The sequence below is a fragment of the Magnolia sinica genome, chromosome 17 (genome assembly GCF_029962835.1).
Source record: "Magnolia sinica isolate HGM2019 chromosome 17, MsV1, whole genome shotgun sequence".
Taxonomy (NCBI): Eukaryota; Viridiplantae; Streptophyta; class Magnoliopsida; order Magnoliales; family Magnoliaceae; genus Magnolia; species Magnolia sinica.
In genome coordinates this window covers 6,736,547-6,759,873 of record NC_080589.1, presented here as the reverse complement: position 1 = coordinate 6,759,873, position 23,327 = coordinate 6,736,547, and the positions used below count along the sequence as shown (strand labels likewise).

The following is a 23,327-nucleotide window of genomic DNA, read 5'->3' as shown; positions in this document are numbered from 1 at the left end:
TGGTTAGAGCGGATTTATTATAATAATTATAGTTGTTCCTATAAAAACTGAAGTTGGGTGTCTCTCACCATGGACTCCTTCAGCATAGTCCGCACAAGTTCACCTAATTTTTCGGACTTTGGCTTAAGATTACACATCATTTAAATATACACGAGGGTGAACCCCTAAAAAAAAAAAAAATTAAAGGTAGCCCTTCCACATGTTTCAAAACATAGGGATTTCCTCTATTCTTTTACAAGTTCAATGTGATGTTTATGTGAAATTTGCTCCCATTATTAGATGTCTAATCCAACATTAGGCCGACATGCAAAGATCAAGTTGACATATGATTATACCTACCCAATGAAATAATTGGGACACACGACCACCCTTGATTTTTAAAGAGCCCATTGTGATGATTACATGAATCCACTCTAACAATTAGATACTGTGCCTTAAAAATGTAATTATATGCATGATTCAAGTGAGCTGTACTAAGGGAAATAGTTTGGAGGGTGAGTAATACTATAAACTATTTCCAAAAGATTAGTCCACATAAATCATGAATAGGGCCTATATTTGGAATCTGGGCCTAAAATGGAGTGACCCATCATGTGGTTAAGGTTTACTTACTCTTACTCCGTGTGGTAGATTCTCAGGAGTTTTAACACCTGGTCAAGGGTTTGTGTATCCATAGGTGGTGAAATGTGTAAATCTTTTTAATATTTTTTAGAAAAAAGGTGGACTTTACAAGTATTTCCTCCAATCATAGCCTCTACTTAAATTGTCTAATTTTGCTAGGATCTGCCTTGAATCTGATACCATTCTGGCCTTATTAATACGGAATAATCAGACCAACTGACATGGGGTTGTGGCCGTTATAGCAGCGAGCCTTGATTAGATCCGCCCCTTTCCGGTCTAAGGAACTCTTGGGCTCGGGCTCGGGCCGGACGATTTTGATAGTTCATAACCGGGTTGAAGTCGGGCTTCTGTTGAGCAAGGCAGGCGGACTTTGAGCCTTTGACAGAACTTGGCCCGGCCCTAACACGGCCCGTTGGAAAACTACTTGACCCGATGAAATGTAGCCTGAGATTTTCTCTCTACGGCGTCTGCACGTAAAAGAGGTACGTAGGGTTTTCTTTTCTTCTTCTCCCTTCTCTCTCTCTCGCCAAGAATAGGAGCTTGAGATCGAGTCCAGAGCTCTTCCATGTCGTCGTTGCTGCAGTAGCAGCTGTTTCTCACAAACCCATATCTGCAAAAACCCCTTCTCTTCAAAACCCAACACCCCATTCCACTCCTTTCCCAAAAGACTCCCACTCTCTCTCTCTCTCTCTAACGTTTGAGATATGATACTGTTTACAATGATCAGGGATGATGGTTTCAATGTCTAACTGTCTGGGTTTTTAATTGGTGCAAGTGAGATCACGTTTCGACGATCCAAACCCCAAACCGTTGAATTGATGGGCCTCAGATGTCCAATGCACTGAAAAATCCCCATGTTGGGGTATCTTAGAGCTATAGATTTTGCAGCCTTTTTTCAATTGAATGTGAACTGTTGCTGTATTTGTTCTTTACTGTCTATTTTCTGACCCACCTGTTGAAGTTTGGATGAGTATAGTATGTGAAATTTGGAGAAAAAAATAAATAAAATGGAAATAAATATAAAAGGAAAAAAAAAAACCCCTCAATGTCCAAGGTGAGATTTTTGTGAGGGCGGATGGGAAAAGGAGCGGGTGATTCATTTTAACCCACGTATCTTACAGAGGAAAAGAAATAATGAAACAAATAAAAGATGAGGAAATGCTTCGAACAGTGATCATATGGTCAACCATATGCATTCATGTTCTATATCCAACGGCATAGATATAAATTTCTATGGTTAGGATTATTCCTTAAGCATCGGATCATATGACCATTCCCGAGTTCTCAGAAATTACCAATTCTGGAGGATCTTCATGTGAATGATTCAACTAGCCCGCCAAATGAACACCCCAAATTGCGGTCACAAGCATGGCCACAGTACCAATCCCTGGGAAACCCCTCGCTGCCTACTCTTAAAACCGAAACAAAAAATGTACCTGATCTTGACCAATCCCAACATCTAGATGCCCGATTGAAACATTGTTCGATCGCCTGGTCCTTTGATTAAACAGCAATTGATTCACATTACTGAACTTATAGTTGTAGAAGTAATCTAGCCCAGTATTTTAAATAGTGAATAGCATGTGGCGTAGCGTTCACCCCTTTGAAGCATGAGGCGTAAGCTACATAGCGTAAAGCTACACTCTATTTCTAGATTTTTAATCAAGGTGCTTGGTTGCACCAATGTTATGATATTTTGTACCAAATTAGACTGATTAATAATGAAATTTAACAAAATTTCATGATATTTGGTACAAAAAAATGCAATCTAACGTAATAGGAAAGGGCAATGACTAAATATAAATGTAAAGAAAGAGCATTGAAACTAATTTAATATTATTATTTATATTATTTTACTAAAACCATTAAAAGGCCAACTAATTTTTATTGGAAATAGAAAAATGTAACAAATCATTGGAAACATCATGTGAGCTACGTAGCGTGTAACATAGTCTATGTAGTGTGTAGCATATGCAAATTATCAATTTTCATGAGCTACATAGTGTTAAGGCTATGCTACGCTCCATAGTGTAAGCTACACACTACATAGCGTAGCTATTTAAAACACTGATCTCGCTCATATAGCAGGGTGGTTAGGATCATTGTCTAGTTCAAGAACAAATTTGAGATGTCAACAGCCTTGGTGTAAATGCTAGAGCACTTGACATTGGTGGTGTGGGATCCATCATCATGGATGATGCCGCCGGGGGTTAGAATGGAGAGTGTTACGAGGGTCTGGTGGACATGAAGCACAAAAATGCAATGTGCTTCCTGTCATTGATGAATGCAACTTTCTTCTGATTATAATCTAGTATGATGGGGATGCGACCGTTGATGATGCCATGAAAGTTGAAGATTCTCTAGAAGAGGGAAATGTAATTGCCCTTTCAGGAGGACAGGGGATAAGATATCATTATGGTGCCCTGACTAACCCAAAGACGCTCCAATGATAAAGATGGCCTATAGAAGGGCTGCTCCGATGCCTAACCATGCAACTCATATATTTAAATTCTAAAAGATATCAATTCTATGCAGGTCCTGCCATGTGTGCAAAACCTAAAAATGTGATGTGGAGAGATGGATATACAGTAATCTGGTTCTTCCGCATCGTCGCCTTATCGGAAATTCTAAGCCTTTCCTTTCCTTCTCTTTTATTGGTTTTTATTATTTTCTGATCTTCTTTAAAATACGCAGGTTGAAATGGATCAACCAACTGATTTTCCAGTCCGTCACAAAAATCTCTCCGTGGATATTAAGGTATTTTGTTCTTTTATATTTTCCTTTTCAATTTTATTGTATTTATCTCAAAATTTCACATAATCATGCAAAATTTTAAAAATAAAGGTAGAGAAATACGAGGAGAGCCAGTACTTACTGCCTTCTTTATTAACACCCAAACTCCTTTTTTTTTTTTTTTTTTTTTTTGAGATTTCATGAATTTAATTTAAAGAAGAGAAAAAGGCAAAGATGAGGGATTAACGCCCCAAAAATTACAAAGATATAACACAAAACTAAGAAAAAGACTATAGGGCAGCCGGTAAACTGCTTAAGACCAAGCTCAAGAGACCACATCTCCTTTGACCTTTCTAAAAACTGCAACAGTGCTGCTGAATTAATTCCAGGAGCTTTCCCACACTGCTGACAATGCATAAATAAGTGACACTAAGTCGGCATCCCAGAGGCACATGATACATGCATTTTTTTATTTTTTTTTGAAAGATCACAATAATTGTATTAAAGGAAAAAAAAAATATAGAAAAAGGATAGAAAGGCTGCTGAGAAAGCAGACCCAACTAAACTCCAAGAAAAAGGAAATCGCAGCCCTTAAGGCAGTCTACATGAGCAGCCCATTCTATCATTAGACGTTTAGCCTTACTAGCTACAGACTCAGCAGAATTTGAGACATCCTAAAAGCATCTCCCATTTCTTTCTTCCCAAATGGACCACCAAACTGCGAGAAGAGCCATTCTCCATAACCGAGTACTCTACTTGCCTAAACTGATCCCATCCACACTTTTAGTTGTTGACCCGCCGAACCAGGGTGGCACCAGTTGATTCTGAACCGAGTTAAGAATTGTGATCAAACACGGTTGATAAAAGGACAGTGAACGAGAAGATGGCCAACCAATTCTTCATCCAACATGCAACAAAGACAGACATTAACTATAATCAACCCCCTTTTTCTCAGATTATCAACCATGGGAATCTTCTTCTTACCAACCAACCATCCAAAAGAAGCAATCTGAGGAGGGACAGAATTATCACATGATAAATGCATTAGGAATGACCTTGTATCCCTTTCATAATTATCATCTGTAAGCACTTTATTTTGCCCACTAACCACACAAATGTTGTGACTTTAGGAATGAACTTAGTCAGATCACCAGAAGCCTTGCCAGATGAAGAGCACAGCAAAGTGTAGAAACACTTGATAGGAAAAATCCCAACCTCTCTAACCTCCATGTCAGTGTCTGTATCTGCCGCAAATGAACCCTTGCTTTGCAACCTCTCAATAAGTCTCATCTCGTCCTCCATCTCATCCTCAATTAAGATTCCATGACAAGGATGAGACCAAACCACCCGATCTCCCATGATCTTGAAAAATTGGGAGATATCCATCTCCCTCTTGGCAACAACACTAGCCAACCTGGGAAAGCCAAACAAAGAGGAGAGTCACCACACTGAGGATCCTCCCATTATTGAACACAAGATCCATTACGCACCATAAACACTATTTCCTTCTTGAAGTGATCGATGATTCAAAAAATGCAATCCAATCCTCCAATGCTCTTTGTACATAGAGGAAGATTTACTAATCTAGCCTCTTACTTCCACCCATATTTGCAAGCAATGTTTCCAAAGATTCTTCCTCACCCCAGATCTCCACAACCATTTCTCTAGTAATGCAAGATTCATTGCTTTCAAGTCCCTAATGCCGGTGCCACCTTATTGGGATGCATGCACATATGCCCCATTTCATAAGATGAAATTCGTGGTTATTTTCCGAATCTTGTTTAATCTGCTAAGTACAAGGGTCAGACATTGGAAGATAGACATGAAATACAATGGCATATTCGACATGGCTGCTTTGATGAGCGTTATCCTTCCTCCAAGTGACAAATACCTACCCTTCCATCTTGAGAGTTTCCTCTCAATTTTCTCCACCACCTTTTCCCTTAAATGCTTAGTTGGCTTCTCTATACACAAAGAAAGACCCCAAATACAAAAATGGAAGACTTCCAGCCTTGCACCAAAACACCCCAGCTAGTCTTTCAATTTCCTCAGGAGCCAACCTGATGGCAAAAACTTTACTTTTATGGATATTCACTTTAAGGCCCGAAACAACTTTGAAGCATCTCATGATTTCCTTGGGTTATCTGCTACTCTACTTACATCAATTTCTAAAGATGAATATATTTGATGTGTCCATGGGTCATATCTGCATGTTCTCATATGGATTCCTAAAGATGAACAGCACTGTAGGCCTATTTGATGTGTATCCATGGATTTTTTTTTTTTTGTACAAATTCTCATATGGATTTGTGAGAACCATTTTTAGAAAAGGAACTGACATCTACACCCATCCCTTCTGATTTGCACGCACTCATTTTTCCATTTTTGGGATTGAAATAGTTCAGCTTATTTGCTATTTCAATTCCAAAAGAGGAAAATGGGTGCATGCAACTCAAAGACAGTAGGTTTAAATACTGTATTCCTCTATGCGGTTGATGGAGATTGATTGATGTGTTGGGTTTAGATTTCTTCAACTACAAATCTAATTTGTGCAGATGCTTAGGTGTATGTGTTTGTTAGCAAATCTAGGAGAAACCCATCTTCGCAGAGCGGAAATATCAAATCTGTTTAGTGATCCAAACCCTTCATATAATGGGCCACATTGTGTATGGGAGATACCCCAAAGATCTTCCCTTAATATGATCCTAATAATCCAACAGTTTCTCCATTAAATGTGGGCTATCGCCTGTATATTTCCATTAGAAAGCCATCAATCTAATGGCTAGGAGTATCATATGGGGGATTGGGCACAGCCCATGCTCATATTGCTGCAAAAGTTAGGCCTGTCCTATACCCCTTGTGGGTTAGACCAAAAAAAAAAAAAAACAACAATAACATTATTTCTTTTTTTTAAAGCATGATATAAATCCTCTCTAAGAAACAGGAGATGCACGTGGTAGATGGAAATGTGATTGATGGATTGGGTTTTTATTTTGTCAACTACATGAGTACAGACCTGAAGAAAAATCCCATGTGTTTTATAATACTTATCATGAAATCAAGAAGACTAGGAAACGCCTTTGTTTCAATCAGCAAGAAGAACTTGAAATTGACATGGATTTTGGAGATGTGGTTTGTCTTTCATGTTACTTTGTTCCATTTGTGATCTTTGCCTGTCACTTTGCAGGGAAATAAAACAGACGTAGTGCTCTGCAGCTACGATGATCACTTTCTAGTAAGTTTTGCATTGCTATTTGTTAAGGTTGGAAGCATAGATAGAGATGTTCCTTATATTTCAATGACTGTCCAGGTTATGGCGACCCAGATAGGAAGTATGGGAACAATACTAAATGCAAGGTCATCTCTCTCTCTGCGCCCGCCCCCCCCCCCCCTTCTGAAATGTGCACGTCAACATTTTTTATGTCTACTTGCAACTCCAGTTTTTTCAGTTCAACTTATATATTCAACAGTCAAAGAAGTACAAAGTTGGCTTCTATTTTTTTTTCTTTCATCAGTTCAGCTTCTTTTCTTCTTTTTTTTTCCCCCTCTAATCTCACATGTGCTGCTAGATGTGTCAGCACATATCAACCTGGCAAATGTGGTGGACATCGGAGCTGTGTGTCAGATGGGTTGCATTGTGTTGATGACCTAGTATGATAGTTAGGGGTGTACATCGAGTCGAACCGAGTCGAGCTGGCCTGAGCTTGGCCACTGGCTGACCTCAGCTTGAACTTGGCTCGGCTCGGTTTGATCAGCAGCTCAGGCCAGCTCGGGCCAAGTTCTAGCCAAGATCGAGCCAAGTTTGCCATTGAGGCATTTCCACAAACACCTGAACTGCAACTTCAAAATCCCACTGTTTTACAAACAGAAGCAATGGTTTTACAGGTATTTTATCAAACACCTTCTAAGCAACATAAAAACCAAGAAAAACAAAGAGAAAAAGGGTATTTGTTTCATGTACATACCTTCCTTGCCACCAGCCACATTTCGTTGAGTCATTTTATCAAACAGTTGGTGAGCAACTTCAATGGCAAGGTAACCGAGTCACCGAACTGGTTCGATCCGAGTTCGATTTGAGCTGGGTTTGAGCTGGATTCGATCCGAGTCGAGTCAAGCTAGGGCCTGCTCGAACTCATTTTCGAGCTCAAAAAATCAACTCGATTTGGCTCAAACTCAGCTTCGAACCGAGTCGAATCGAGCTTTTTTGAGTCGAGTCGAGCTCGGTTCGTGTACACCCCTAATGATAGTCAGCTCAGTGCACTCATTAGGATGGCCACACATCTATGTTGAATGTGGAGTGGTTGCAACTTTATTCAGTGTTCAGACATTTAATTGTTTTCATATATCTAGTTTGATGAATGGACCCAGCTGTTTTCAGTGAGCCCGTCTATGAGGTTGGGCCCACCTGATGCCCATTATATGTGCCCGGTTGGAATGCTTTACAATGTATTGGAGGTGCCTATGGAATGACGTGTGTGCTTAATGCTGGAGAGATTTTGAGTTTACCTTGAACAATTTAATTGGAGATTAGGAGCGGGTTAGTTATCTACACTATATATAATTCAGCTAGCTTTTGGACCATCGCAAATAGTTTTACTAAGGTAGAGAACTTTGAATATTGAAAGGCTATAGGAAGACATTTTAAACAAAGTTGGAACTATTTTGGGAACTGAAAAATATGTTTGATGTCCATCGTATATTTTAGATTTCACCCTCTCTATGCCTTTAAATGGCCTAGATTTTACCTACAACATATCCTTCCATGCGAGTAGCCTACTCTCTTCTTCTTTACGTGTCACTCACCTTGACGGTACTATTAGGGAGCTGTGCAACAAAGGTTGTATTGTGCCCACCATGGTGGCTATATGAAATCCACCCCATCCATCTATTGTGCTACCTCATTTTAGGATGTTGTCCTGAAAGTGAGGTAGATCTAAAACTTGAGCGGGCATTGCTCTGGAAAAGGTGGGGTTGGGTCACCCACTGTTGAAAACCTCCCTTCCCCCGTCTGTAGCATGTAGCTGCAGCCTTTCCCTCTGCCTCTCTCCTTTACCTTTTCTTCCCTACTATCCCTCCATGTAAATTGCACATCGCATACCCCTAGTTTTTATGAATGATGTTTTTTTTCCTTATAAAAAGGAAAATACATGCATCATGGGCAACAAAAAGATTTGCCATATAAAGCGACCATTTTGACTCTCCCCTCTTCTGCAAGGGAGTCCGCTATGTCACTAGCCTTTTTGTAATACATAGCAATGCAAAGCATCTATTCTTGACAGGAAGTTGCCAATCTTGTTTTTCACGAAGATGATCTCCATGGTTCAGAATCAATTGAACCTGAATATATTGTAGGAGTCCTTTTACCAAAGTATATAAAAAAAAAGTCGGCAAAGATCCTCCAATCTTCAATAGGAGCCCGAGCTTCCACATCATTTTAGTTACCCGATCCCACTTGACCAAAGAGGATCAAGTTCATCTCCCCCTTATTCATAGCTCAATACGTCTCCATTACCAGGTGGGCCTGGATTTCAAACACTAAATGGCTGGGAATCACTGGCTACTACATGAGGTCAAATTCATCTAATGTTGTAATAGATAGAAGAGAAATTTATTTATTTGATCATTGGTGGGGCCATTTGGGAATTGACAGCCAGGTAAGAGGGAGGTGACCCACAAATCCACTAGCCCATTCTGGTAATAAAACCCTAATGTGCATAGATTATAAAATATGGATTTTGTATGTGTGTGTGACATGCCTAAGCATCAGACGGGATGGTTTGTTCAATAGTACCATTGGGAGCAAGCCATGGGGCAAGAATCACACTGATCATATGATCCTAACACTTCGAATGGGGCCAGTTTGTTACAACTGTCCATTTTTTACGAGCCATAAATCACATGGTTAGAATCATTAAACCCAGCACTTCGGAATCGTTAGTAATACAAAGTGGTAAATCTCACTGATATCTGACTGGGTGCATCTTCCACTTGATGGCTGAGATACTCTGGCTCAGTTCATCTTCCACTTGATGGCTGCGATGCTCTTTCATTCTTCACTTTCCACCATCTCCTTCCAATATCTCGAGAAACTGGGAGTTCCCACACCTCAGAATTCTTTTTGACTAATGTCCATTGGGTTATGATTTTTTTGTAGTACCTCTTATTTTCTTTTGACATTGAACATTTTACCCTTCCTCTTTTTTTCTTTTTTTTTGGTTCCCAACATTTTTACAGAACGGCTAACATTTTCTACAGAATTCAATTCCATTCCAAACCGGGCCTATGAATAAATGATTTTGTACGTTTGGGACCATGGTGCAGTGATTCAAACCTTTGATCTGATAGGCCCTGCGGCGGATAGATGATTCGTAAAAATATCTCAGGCTGGAAAATTATTAAGCCTTTGATTGTTGGACCATTTTCCTATGTTAGCCGAGTATGCATATGGGTGTCAAGTATAACAAGGATCCGGTTCGGCAGATCCTTAAAATGCAAATTCTCAGGAGACAATCACAACAAAGATTGGTAACTACTTACAAGTATGACCATGTTACAAGTATCCGACTCCATAACTGCTATGGTTCTTTTTTTTTTCTTTTTTCTTTTTTGTCATTGAGTTTGGGCTGTTGTTTCGTCTTCGCCTTAACCGTCTATGAGCAAGCCTGTGATTGAAGGGTTGGGAACTCACAATCCGGAAGAATTCCTAGTCATCCTTCATCCATTGCAGGTCCTATCAGATCAAGGAGTTCGTAATGATAAAAATCACAGCCCTTGATGTTCAGAATCATGTCTCATCAGAATCTATAATTCCTCGTCCTCTAGAGTCCTTGTCACCTCTTCAAACAATTCCATTAAACTCATTTGAATGTGAACTTACCATTTTCATGTGCTAGGAAGGAAGAAGGCATGTCAGTCAATCCAACTTTCAATGTGTCAGTTATATTTGGTAAACGAGATGAGGTACTGCGACCACATATCTGCTGTTGTGTTTTCTTGTTTCTGGGGACAAAAAATCTTGATACTTGTAAAATCATGGTGCTTGCAGCCGATGCTGGTAGCATGCGCACGCCAACTGATCGAGCACATAAGGTACACTTTTGCACTTGATTTTATTTACATAAATTCCATATGGTGGAGAGCAAGGTTTTAAGACTCCAGGACTCAGACTGACTCATTCAGTTCCGAGTGAAGTTGTGATTCATCTGTGTCAAGGGGTGATTCAGAAGAGTTGGGCCGAGTCACCTCTATTTTCAGTTCGACTCCTGGTGCTGAACTGGAGCTGACTCAACCGAGTCGAGTTGACTTGGACAAGTCACATCCGACTTGGTTGAGTATTGATCCATGGTGGAGAAGGCTGAATTGGAGGATTGAAATTTCGGTAGACAGCAAAAGTTACCATACCACCCACACGATCCTTCCTAGAAAAAGATGAGCCTAGAGAATCTGCCTTTATTTCCAAAGATGGCGTGTTTGCTCATTTAGATACCTCAAACTAGCTGCGTTCTGCTAATTTACATGCTTTGTTTTGGTGTTGCAGTAGCTGTGGTTCATCTAGGCCGTTGGTGCTCTCTCTCGGTCTCAAGGACCACTCTCTGGTAAGATCTCTATAGTGAGAAACACTAGCATCACTTGTGCTCCACGAGGACGTTTAGCACAAACATACACATATGACATCCTGAAGCTCATGGTGGGCCATAACTAAAAAGTCACACTGATCAGATGATCCTAAGTAGTAGAATGAATGGGAACCATTTGTCTATTTTCAACTGATCCTTCTCTCTAAACCACTATGATCAAATGGTTAGGATCATCTAACCGGAATGGATTTAGGATTATGGTCCATCCATGATGGGGCCTGCTAGGCTAGATGAATTATTCGGATGTTGTAGATGCACACACCACATGTCATGATGCGGTGCAAATGCTACTAGCAATCCTCATTTGAAGTACATGCTCATCTTCTTAAGAATGGTTATGATGCCTAAAGATGCTCAGGAGCATGATCATGTCTCTTTGCAGGAGACGCTGAAAGACATTGTTTCTGTTGTCATCGAGAATCGCCTTTGGTAAGATCTACATCATGGTCATTTCGATAATTTTAGGATAGTTGGCCCGACTGTAAAATTTTCATCAAAATGCAATCAGTGGCTTCAATGTAGAGTTTTCAAACACTAAAAATGGCCGAAAATCACCTACTGCTACATGAGGTCAAATTCATCTAATGTTGTAATGGATAGAAGAGAAATTTATTTATTTATTTTATCATTAGTGGGGCCATTTTGGGAATTCAGGGCCAGGAAAGAGGGAGCGGACCCACGAATCCAACGGCCCATCCTGGTAATAAAACTCTAATGTGAATGACATGTGGGATGCCTAAGCATCCGTTAGGACACGGTTTGTTCAGTAGTACCATCAGGAGCACTACTTAATCTTGACCATCAATTTTCCACGCTATTGATCAGATGCTTAGGCCCTTTGTATGAATGAATGGATTGTTTAAATCTGATGATAGGTCATCCCATGTGTCATTTAAGAGTTTTGGGGACCTTGCTAACGTGTATGAGAAATGCTTGGATGATAAGTCTGCCAGTGAATAACTTCCAAATGTCCCACGCACATTATAGGTTGGAAGTTACCTGCTATGAACGGTTGAAAATGCACCTCATGTTTTGTGTTGATGACATTTAGTTATGGGCCCAAAAATCAGGCCAATCTATATGCCATTCCATCTTGAGGGTAGATTGTTTGTTTCGTTCTTCCAAACGTGTGTTTCTGTGCATGTGTGACCCACCTGATTAACAGATGCATTAGGAACATTAATTTTAGTTGGAGGGTCTCAAGTCCAACCACTAATACTGTAAGCTACTGTCCAGTGTCCACCCAACAGATTCCAACATCGAACACCTTGTGCAAAAATCAGCCATATCCACCCATTGAGTTGAAAACTCTTTATATTTTGGTATTTATAAATGGCTAAACATTGTTTTCTATGGTGTGGCCCACCTGATGAGTAGATAGTGCTGATTTTTGCATGGGCTACTCCTCACAGTTGAGCTATGGTCCAAAATAATCTCCCACAACTAATGATCTTAACCATTTGGATTGAGGCCCATGCTCTAGGAAACAGTGGTAATTGAACACCCCACCATTGCAAACTTTTTAGGATGCACTTTAATGTTTCTGTAGTGTTTATTTTCAATCCAATCTGATAATAAGGTCATGTAACCCTAGATGAAGGGAAGCAACAAATATCCGCTTGATCCAAAACTTTTGTGGCCAATTAATATTCAATCACAGTTGTTTCCAATGGTTTGGTCCACCTGATAATTGTATTCATTCATTTTTCGGATAATACATTTGAAAGAATCAATAAAGGGTGCGAATACAGAATATGCACATCAAGGAGGGCACCACGGTATGGGCCACACTGTCCTGGGTGAGGCCAGGGTCTCACCGAATCTCCTCCCTCCTCGAGATGGCAACCGTGATGTGAAACCGCTCTCATGGGGACACTCACCCTTTATTTTTGTGCCCTGCATCATGACGTGTATTTAAGATCCAATCCAACCATTATTTAGATAATTTTAATTTATGTCCATGACCAAAAAATCAGGATGAACTGGGATTCAAGTGGTGTCTTACACAAGTGGCATGTCCGGAAAAAGATGATACTGTACCACAAGTAGAGGTGTACAATAGTTGAACCGAGTCGAGTTAGGCACGAGTCGAGTTGGGCACAGCTTAGACTCGGCTCAGCCACATGTTGACCCCAGCTCGAACTTGACTTGGCTAGGTCTTCGAGCCTCTCTGGCCGGCTCGGCTCGGCTCGGTCAGTAGCTCGGGCCGGTTCGAGCCAAGTTCGAGTCAAGATTGAGCCAAGTTCGTCTAGCATTTTCACAAACACATGGACTGCGCACCTTTAAAATTTCACTGAATGCAAAACAACAACTGTGGTTTTATAGGTATTTCATCAAACACCTTTTAAGACATAAAAATCAAGAAAAAAAGGGTATTTGTTTCATATACATACCTTCCTTGCCACCAACCATACTTCATTGAGTCATTTCATCAAACACTTGGTGAGCAACATCAATATCAAAGTAACCAAGTCACCGAACTAGTTCGATTTGAGCTGGGTTCGATCCGAGTCAAGTTGAGCTCGGGCAAGCTCAAACTCGGTTCGAAATTTTTTCGAGCTCAAAAAACCTGCTCGACTCAGCTCGAACTCAGTTTCAAACTGAGTCAAATCGAGCTTTTTCGAGTTGAGTTGAGTTGAGTAAGCTAATTGAGCTAACTCGGTTCGTGTGCAGCCCTGACCACAAGCAATGGTACAGATCCCAGGGTCAAGTCGACCAAATAGCACGGATTGAACGCCCACCTTAAAATTTTCCTAGGATTGGTAGAAGTTTGGATAAGGTGATCATACACTGTATGGTTTCCCTTGCCTAATACTTCTGCAGCTATGATGAAAAGGTTCGGAGAGAGAGGATCGCCTTGGCAGAGGCCCTAGGCGGACTTGAAGAAGGCGGTGGGTTCTCCATTGATGAGGATAAAGAACCATGAGTTGTTCCAAAAATCAACTTAACTCGGCTCGAACTCAGTTTTGAATCAAGTTGAAAAAGCTTTTTCGAGTCGAGTCGTGTGAGTTAGCCAAGCTAACTCGGTTCGTGTACAGCTCCACGACTCTTGTCAAAAAAATCCCACGGAGGCAAAAGTACCCCAACTTGTGATAACCATACTATCTTTCCTGGTAACAAACCACTTGATTATGATATCCTTTCCATGAAAATGATAGGGCCCACCGTGAGGACAATTTTTTCTTTTAAAAAATCAGGCTGATCAAATCCCTGATCAGCCTGAAGTTTGGATAAGGTGATCATACATGGGATTGGCAGGAGTTTGGATAAGGTGATAATACATTGTATGGTTTCCCTTTATCCACGTCCATGTGACCTGAACAGTTGGATGGCGAATAAACAGGACGGTGGGCCCGGTAAAGCCCCGATGTTGGGCATCTTTATCACTGCTGGTTTTGGTGGGGTTGCATTAGCATAGAGCCATTGCCTGGACGGAGTCCATCCAGAGGGAGAAAATCGGATGCGGATTGCATCTTGTGAGGGGCAGGACTTGGTAGGGGCTTTGTGAGGCCCATCGTGATGTATGTATTTTATCCGTGCCATTCATTCAATTTGACAGATCATTTTATGGCACAAGCCAAAAAAGGTGGCAGATTCAATGCTCAAGTGGACCACACTACCAGAAGTAGTGATGATAATGATGCCACCGTTTAAATGTTCTTGGGACCCTCGGTGATGTTTATTTGCTAAGCGGTGATAATGGTGCCAGCGTTTAAACGCTCTTGGGATTCAACGTGATGTTTATATGACATCCAGTAGCCTGTTGATAAGGTCACATGGACCTGGAAGTAGGAAAATTCCAATATCAGCTTCATCAAAACTAATGCGGCTCCCAAGAAGTTTTTAAATGCTTGAGGCCCACCGTGATGTATATGTTTTACGAAGGCTGTCCATCCATTTTGAAAATTGGTTGTAAGTGATGAACTCATGAATGAGACAGGCTAAATGTTTAAATGGACAACACCACATAAATGTTGGAATATTTAGTTGAATTAAATAGACTATTAAAAATCGAGAACCAAAAAGGGAAAATAAATTTTGAGAAAGAAGAACTTATTGAATGTGTCGAGGCGTGACCGAGTCACTCGGCTTGAAATCGAATTTGCTCCCATTGGACGGCGTCCCAAGTGCAACAGGTTTCAGAGCAATCGACCTCAGGATACAACGACTATGACTGGGTCACCGGTGCACTCACTGTACATGGGCTCGAACCACTTGCAGTTTAATCAGAAAGTGCTCGAGTTGACTCGATGAACTCGAGAAAAATGCTTAAAACCGAATATCCGAGAGTGTTTTATAAGAGAAGAATTTTCCGTATATTTGAAACTAGAATCGGTTGTCTTTATATAGACTCAGAAGTGTGTTGCATAAGCACCCTTTATAAAAAGTTAGGTCGTTGGGTTTAAACCCAACAGTGCAACCAACCGGAAGGGACGCATCTCTCGGTTTAAAACGAAAAGCGCAAATGCGAGTACACTCCCGCACATACGTCTTGCGAGTACTCATACACACACCCACGTGAGTATACACACACCGCACCCGCACACGCACCCACGCCCAGCCCAGCCGTCGTGTCGCGTCGCGTCGCGCACGCGGACTCGGCTCGGCTCGGCTCGGCTCGCGTGTGGTCAATGGCATAGATTAGAGCTATTGGCATAGCCTCCCCACAGGACCAAATTCACATGCCCCCTGAAAGGAGCTCAAGCCCTAGGCAAAAAGACTATCTTATATACAAGATAGTTTACTATGTCAAATTCGATGTGGGATAAAACCCACAACTCAAAAGTACTACAACTTTTCAAAAATGGAGGGAATTACCAAAAATTTAAAAATTCAAATTTTAATACTATTTTAAAACAAAATATAACAATCCCCCACATGTTTTAAAATAAAATCCTTTCGGATTAAAGCGTAATAGTTGTGTAATGGTGCCGGTGTCACCATAGACTTGAACCGACATTAGAGTAAGCAAGACAGATCTACAGAAATTAGGTGACACCATAGTCTTGAACCTGAATCCTTTTAATGTAGATCGCAAGTACATGCCACTCACAGAACTCTTCCTCTGCAAGTGATTCTGCGGTTCGGTGCGTTTCGGCCATACACCATTACCTGAATTTCATGAGTGCTCTAGAGAATTCGCCTAGATTCTCATAGGAAGCGGCCTCCACCTCCACACCCATATAGGTGAATTCCATCAAGTGTATGCAACAACTGTATACACCACTAAATATATGAGTATGGATCCATTAAGAATCTACATTGCTGCTCGTACTGTACATCATAGAAGGGGCTCATACAACTCAATGCAATCGTCTACCTCATGTCTTGTTGTTTACCTATTGAACCTATCTCATGGGATCTTCACTTGTATAAACTGGGTTGCCGACACTGGCAGCTTATATATTAGGCTCAGCCTCATTCCCTTCAATGTATCATTGACTAACCTTTTAGATAGTCCTTTAGTCAAAGGATTTGCTAAATTCTTTTCTGACCTCACAAAGTCAATAGATATGATTCCATCATGCAACATGTGTTTCACTATGTTGTGTTTGAGTCTAATATGCCTACTCTTTCCATTATACATGTTACTCTTTTCTTTTGCTATAGCTGCTTGACAGTCACAATGAATAGACACGACTGATACAGGCTTTGACTACAGTGGTATATCAGCTAAGAGATTTCTAAGCCACTCGGCTTCTGATCCAGCCTTTTCTAAGGCAATAAACTCGGATTTCATAGTCGACTGAGTGATACATGTCTTCTTGATAGACTTTCAAGAGACTGCTCCTTCACCGAAAGTGAAGACATATCCACTAGTGGATTTTGTCTCATCTTAATCACTAATCCAGTTAGCATCACTGTATCCTTTTAATACAGAAGAAAAATCATTATAATGTAAACTATAGGTCATACTGCCTTTTAGGTATCTTAAAATCCTAGACAAGGCATTCCAATGCTCTTTTCCAGGGTTATGTGTATATCTACTTAGCCTACCTACTGCAAAAGCAATGTCTGATATAATGCAGTTTGTTAGATACATAAGGCTACCAATTATTCTGGAATACTCCAATTGAGACACACTATTTTCTGTATTCTTCATGAGAGTCACACTATAATCATAAGGAGTACTGACAGGTAAACAGTCAAAATGGTTAAACTTTCTCAATATCTTCTCAATGTAATGAGATTGAGATAATATAATAACATCATTTTTCCTGGTTACTTCAATACCCAAGATTACACTAGCCTCTCCTAAGTCTTTCATGTCAAACTTAGATGACAAGAATTTCTTAGTTGTATTAACTAATTTAATATTAGTTCCAAAAATAAGCATGTCATCAACATAAAGGCATATAATAACATAATCATTTCCAGAAATTTTACTATATACACATCTATCTACATCATTTATATGATAACCATTTGATTTTAAAACACCATCAAATTTTTCATGCCATTGTTTAAGAGTTTGTTTTAAACCATATAATGATTTAATTAGTCTACATACTTTATTTTCTTTACCTGAAATCTTATAACCCTTAGGTTGTTCCATATATATTTCTTCTTCTAAGTCTCTATTTAGAAAAGCCGTCTTAACGTCCATCTGGTGTACTACCAGTTTATATATGGAGGCTATCGCTATTAAGACCCTGATAGTTGTAATTCTAGTTATAGGGGAATATGTATCAAACAAATCTATTCCTTCCTTTTATTTGAATCCTTTCGCTGCCAACCTAGCCTTAAACTTATCAATAATTTCATTTGGTTTTAGTTTCTTTCTAAACACCCATTTACAACTTATTGGTTTGTTTTCAGGTGGTAGATTTACAAGTTCTCAAGTGTTATTAGATATTATAGATTCCAACTCATCATTTATTGCTTCCTTCCAAAAGGTTGCATCTGGAGAGTTAATTGCTTTTGTATAGGTTGTTTGATCATCTTCTACTAAGAAGGTGAAAAAACTATTTCTTAGGTTAGTTTCTTTTCTAACTCTAGTACTTTTTCTTAGTTGTATCTCTTCTACTATTTGCTCATAAGCATTTTTACTTATAGATACGATATTTGATTCATTAACTTCCTCTCTTCCTAAAGATTTAGATTTCATAGGGAATACGTTTTCAAAGAACTCTGCATCCCTAGCTTCTATAATTGTATTAAGATATAGAATATTATCCTTAGTTTTTAAAACTAGAAACCTATAGGCCGCACTATTTTGTGCGTAACCTATAAATACACAGTCGGTCGTTTTAGGACCTAACTTTCTTTTCTTAGTTTCAGGTAATCCTACTTTAGCAAGACACCCCCACACTTTAATATATTTGTAACTAGGAACATGATTCTTCCAAAGTTCATATGGTGTTTGTTCAGAAGATTTAGAAGGAATCCTATTTAGAATATAACAAGCAGATAGAATTGCTTCTCCCCACATATTTGAGGGTAAGCCTAAACTATTTAACATAGCATTCATCATTTCTTCTAGAGTTCTATTCTTACGTTCTGCTATTCCATTCTGTTCTGGTGTATAAGGAGCTGTAGTTTCGTGAACTATTCCATTCTTTTCACATAATTCTCTAAATTGAGAAGATTCATATTCACCTCCTCTATCTGTTCTAAGTCTTTTAATTTTTATATTTAACTGATTTTCAACTTCAATTTTGTATTTAGAAAAGGCATCTAAAGCTTCATCTTTGTTCCTTAACAGATAGACTCTAGTGAACATAGAGTAATCATTTACAAAAGTTATATAATATCTTTTTCACCTCTAGACATGTGATTTCTAAAATCACCTAAGTCATTGTGTATTAACTCTAATAGAACGGATGATCTTTCTATTTGTTTAAAGGGTTTTCTAATGAATTTTGATTCGACACATGTTTCATATTTGTCAAATTCTTCATTAGATATATTAGGTAATAAATCTAATCTTTTTATTTTCTTCAAAGATGTTATATTCACATGACCTAATCTACTATGCCATGGATAAAAAGGTTCAACGATATAAACAAGAATGTCTTATTATTATTATCATTGGATACATTTATAATGAATAAACCATCTCTTACTCCTTACCAACAAAGGTTCCATTCTTAGTCATTCCAAGTTTATCCGAATCAAATACTAACTTAACACCACCTTATTGAGGAGTGAACCGGAGACCAAGTTTCTTCTAATGTCGGCACATGTAAGACATCATTCAACATTAGAGTCTTTCCAGTAGTTTAGAAGTACTTTCCCTTTCCCTACAATTAAGATGTTCTAGTATTACCCATGAACACTTGTTCATTTCTCCTGATACTTGGTAGGAGGTAAACATGCTACGATCCTTACACACGTGCCTAGTTGCACCAGTTCTAGCACCCACTCCAAGTTGTTTAGAAGGAAGACTTCGATACCACCTACTATCATGTCGGACTCATTACTGTTTTTGTAAGATTAGCTGCGGCTTATATTTGTTTTTCTTAAGCTTGCAAGTTTTGACATGTGCCCAGGCTTTCCACCGTTGTAGCAGTTTCCCTTTTGTCTTGAATTGATTGTTTGCATTCTTCTTTTTGAGCTGTATTCATTTGCATAATGTCCAGGTTTGCCAGTTATGACAATTGCCCTTTTTCTTATTATTTGCGACTTGATTCCACAAGATTCGCATATGAATCTATATCATTGTTATTTTCTTTTTGGTCTCTGATTCTATTGGCCTCCTCTATTCGTATATGTACGATAGTGGTTTCCAAAGAAACACCGTTCTTTTTATGTTTCATTATATTCTTATATTCTTTCCAGGAGGGCGGCAGCTTTTCTATTAGCGCTCCTAGCAGAAACACTCCATTCAACTTAATCCCTTCTATCGATAGTTCGTGAACTAAACTTTGAAAATCGTGAATCCGATTTGTGACAGGTTTATCGTCTGTCATTTCATAATGAAGGAAATTAGCAATTGCATGTTTCTTAGCGCCTGCATCTTCTAATATGTATTTCTTTTCCAAAGCAGTCCATATGTCTTTAGCAGACACGTAAGAAGCATACACGTCATATAGTTCGTTGGATAAAGAGTTTAGAATATAATTTTTACAATTATTTTCATCTGTTACTTCAGTTTGATTTGCTGGATCTATAGTAAATGATTCAGATAAAATGTATGAAACTTTCAGGGTGGTCAGAGCGAACATCAGTTTCTGTTTCCACCGTTTAAATGATTGTCCAGCGAACGGTTCGATTTTGGCTAACTCAGTAGAAGCATTTACTGTTACTGTAGCCATAGTCTATGTAATTCAACAAATTCGATTTCAAGATTGTTAGAATATTTAGTTGAATTAAATAGACTATTAAAAATCGAGAACCAAAAAAGGAAAATAAATTTTGAGAAAGAAGAACTTATTGAATGAGTCGAGGCGTGACTGAGTCACTCGGCTTGAAATCGAATTTGCTCCCCTTGGACAACGTCCCAAGTGCAACAGTTTTCAAAGCAATCGACCTCCAGGATACAACGACTATGACCCGGTCCCAGTGGTGCACTCACTGTACACGGGCTCGAACCACTTGCAGTTTAATCCGAAAGTGCTGAGTTGACTCAGCGATGAACTCAGTAGAAAAATGCTTAAAACCGAATATCAGAGAGCGTTTTATAAGAGAAGAATTTTTCGTATATTTGAAACTGGAATCGGTTGTCTTTATATAGACTCCGAAGTGGTGCATAAGCACCCTTTATAAAAGGTTAGGTCCGTTGGGTTTAAACCCAACAGGGGCAACCAATCGAACGATCACATCTCTCCGGTTCGCAAATAAAGTCTCGCGAGTATTCATATACATCACCCAAGCGAGTATACTCACACCACGCCCACTTCTAGCCCAGTCCGTCCCGTCCCGTCGCGTCGCACACGTGCACGTGCACACGGACTCGGACTCTGCTCGGCGCGAGCGCGTGTGGTCAATGACATAGATTAGAGCTATTGGCATAGCCCTCCCACAGGACCAAATTCACATGCCCTCTGAAAGGGGTTCAAGCTCAAGCAAAAAGACTATCTTATATACAAGATAATTTACTATGTCAAATCCGATGTGGGATAAAACTCACAACTCAAAAGTACTACAACTTTTCAAAATTGGAGGAAAATTACCGAAAATTTGAAAATTCAAATTTTAATGCTATTTTAAAGAATGGATAAAACCCATACATCACGGTGGGCCGCACTGCTGGGATCGGCAGGTGCAGTACGGAATCCGCGTCGAAGGAACCCCGAGACCCTTAAAATCAGATGTGAAGCCATGAGAGATGTCCACCGGCAGCAAGGAAAAAAAAAAAACAGTGCATCAGGAATCGTATCATTCACTACCGATACGAGATACAATGGGCGCATCATTCATGGACGATACGTATGAAATAGAAGTGGAAGCGAACACGTCAACCAACGCCTCCCCAAGACGGAGAATCCTACCCCCAGGTAGGCAAGCACTCGCTCGCTCAAAGATGTCGTTTCCAAACCCAGACGTGGAGATCCGGCTACCATTTACAAAGTCCCACGAAGAATCCGGCAAGTAAACGAGAGTGCATATGAGCCCCAGATCCTGTCGATCGGCCCATATCATCACGGCAAGAAGAGGCTACAAGGAATGGAAGAGAACAAATGGCGGTACCTACAATCTTTCCTCTCCCGCAATCCCAACCATCAGTTGAAGGACTACGTCAAGGCCATCGAGGAATTGGGGGATAAACGAGAAGTTGCTACTACCACAATATCGACCTGCACCTGCAGGTGAGCAACGAGTTTGTGAAAATGATGGTGCTTGATGCTTGCTTCATTGTCGAGTTCTTTCTCAGGTTCAGTTATCGGAACAAAATGGGGGAGTGGGACGAGGAAAAAAAACAGTTGGAGCAAAAAGCGGAGCTCAGGCCATAAGAGGAGCTCGAACGGGAAAAAAAAATACGGTTAGGATTCAAAGACCGGGAAGAGGAGTTGCTCAGGAAAGAAATATATTTATTTTTTCAGTTAGAAGAAGACTTAGAAGACCCGACAGTCTTTACGACTGCATTGGTACCGTCCATTATAGTGTATGATATGCTCCTCCTCGAAAATCAAATTCCTTTCTTCGTTCTGCAGAGTATTTTTATGATGGCTTGTCCAGTGAACTTACCGGATAAACTTGCCGAGATGGCCCTTGATATCTTCGATAAACTCATGCATACGAATAAGGAAACTCAGATCGAGTGTCGCTACTTTCATCTGCTCCATTTGTTCCACTCGCATTTGATACCGACCCCGACTCATAGCGAGGAGAGCAGTTCTACCATCGAATCCGTCCCCAACAAGAAGCCCAACCTTTCGTGCAATCATACCGTCGAATCCGTCCTCAAAAAGTTCAAGAATATACTCAGGTTCTTCCCATCTTCAAATAAGCCCCAGTTGCCCATTATCAATTACAATCCATCTTCATTAAGGATAATGAAGTTCCCTTGCGCGACTGACCTCCAACTTGCGGGGGTCAAGTTCAAGAAGAATGAGAAATCGAAAAACATCTTGAACGTGAAATTTAGCCACGGGGTGTTGGAAATGACGCCCTTCCTGATACATGGCGACAGCGAAACTCTCTTTCGGAACCTCGTAGCATTCGAACAATGCCGCCGACATGTAAATTTCCACTTTTTCACGACTTTCTTTGTTTTCATGAATTTCCTTGTCAATACGTCCAAGGATGTGGCGCTGCTCCATCGCAATGGGATCATATTTCATTTGTTGGAAAGCGATGATGAAGCGGCCAATCTATTCAACCGGCTCTGCAGTGGGTCAGCCTATTCTTTTGAGGGAAGCTATCTTTCGGCTCTAAAAGACGATGTGCAAAAACATTGCGAGAACAAATGGAACATGTGGTGGGCGAAGTTGAAGCGCGATTATTTCACCAATCCATGGTCTTTCATTTCTTTGATCGCGGCTTCCATCCTCCTCCTGCTCACCATCACCCAAACGTTCTTCACCGTCTTTCCTTATCTCCGACCGCAGTCCTAGTTCTTGGTCATCATGTTTTAATGGTTTAGATTATTTTGATTTTTCTCATTTGTGTTTCTCTACTTGTGTGTGAAAAACATTACTGTATAATATAAATCTATCTTCATTTTCTTTTAATTATGGTAACTCATCCCCAGTCGTTCAGGTTCAGTCAACTGTTACTGATCCCTATCAGGTTCAAATTGACTCAGATCAGTTGCATATGACTCAGATGAGTCGCCTACCATGACTACCAATTGTTAAAGCCCCTTCATATACATTGATACGCTATCTCCTGAAGCCTTAAGCTTCTAGAGAAAGTGGTAATTTGACATAGTTACCGATCGACTTTTACATT

General features: G+C 40.0%; 2 protein-coding genes across 3 annotated transcripts; both read left to right on the top strand.

Annotated features, from left to right (window-relative positions):
* The first annotated feature begins 1,019 nt into the window (after positions 1-1,019).
* LOC131230221 (uncharacterized) lies at positions 1,020-11,622 on the top strand. Of its 2 annotated transcripts, none has more exons than XM_058226042.1 (8): positions 1,020-1,103; positions 3,316-3,378; positions 6,542-6,589; positions 6,665-6,711; positions 10,248-10,314; positions 10,400-10,443; positions 10,892-10,949; positions 11,374-11,622. In XM_058226042.1, the coding sequence occupies exons 2-8, from the start codon at positions 3,322-3,324 to the stop codon at positions 11,422-11,424; spliced, it is 372 nt and encodes a 123-aa protein (XP_058082025.1). In that variant the 5' UTR covers positions 1,020-1,103; positions 3,316-3,321; the 3' UTR covers positions 11,425-11,622. The 2 variants fall into 2 exon arrangements, with proteins under 2 accessions (XP_058082025.1, XP_058082026.1); XM_058226043.1 differs by lacking the exon at positions 1,020-1,103 and adding an exon at positions 2,771-3,217.
* A 10,516-nt stretch (positions 11,623-22,138) lies between these two features.
* Positions 22,139-22,990, top strand: LOC131231811 (UPF0481 protein At3g47200-like). The gene has a single exon (XM_058228118.1). The coding sequence runs from the start codon at positions 22,139-22,141 to the stop codon at positions 22,988-22,990; it is 852 nt and encodes a 283-aa protein (XP_058084101.1).
* The last annotated feature ends 337 nt before the right edge of the window (positions 22,991-23,327 follow it).

Bases quoted from the DNA above. Each gene is read 5' to 3' on its own strand.
- LOC131230221 (XM_058226042.1), top strand. From the start codon at position 3,322: ATGGATCAACCAACTGATTTTCCAGTCCGTCACAAAAATCTCTCCGTG. The intron at 6,590-6,664 runs GTAAGTTTTGCA...ATGACTGTCCAG, and splicing joins GCTACGATGATCACTTTCTA to GTTATGGCGACCCAGATAGG. The intron at 10,950-11,373 runs GTAAGATCTCTA...GTCTCTTTGCAG, and splicing joins GTCTCAAGGACCACTCTCTG to GAGACGCTGAAAGACATTGT.
- LOC131231811 (XM_058228118.1), top strand. From the start codon at position 22,139: ATGGCCCTTGATATCTTCGATAAACTCATGCATACGAATAAGGAAACT.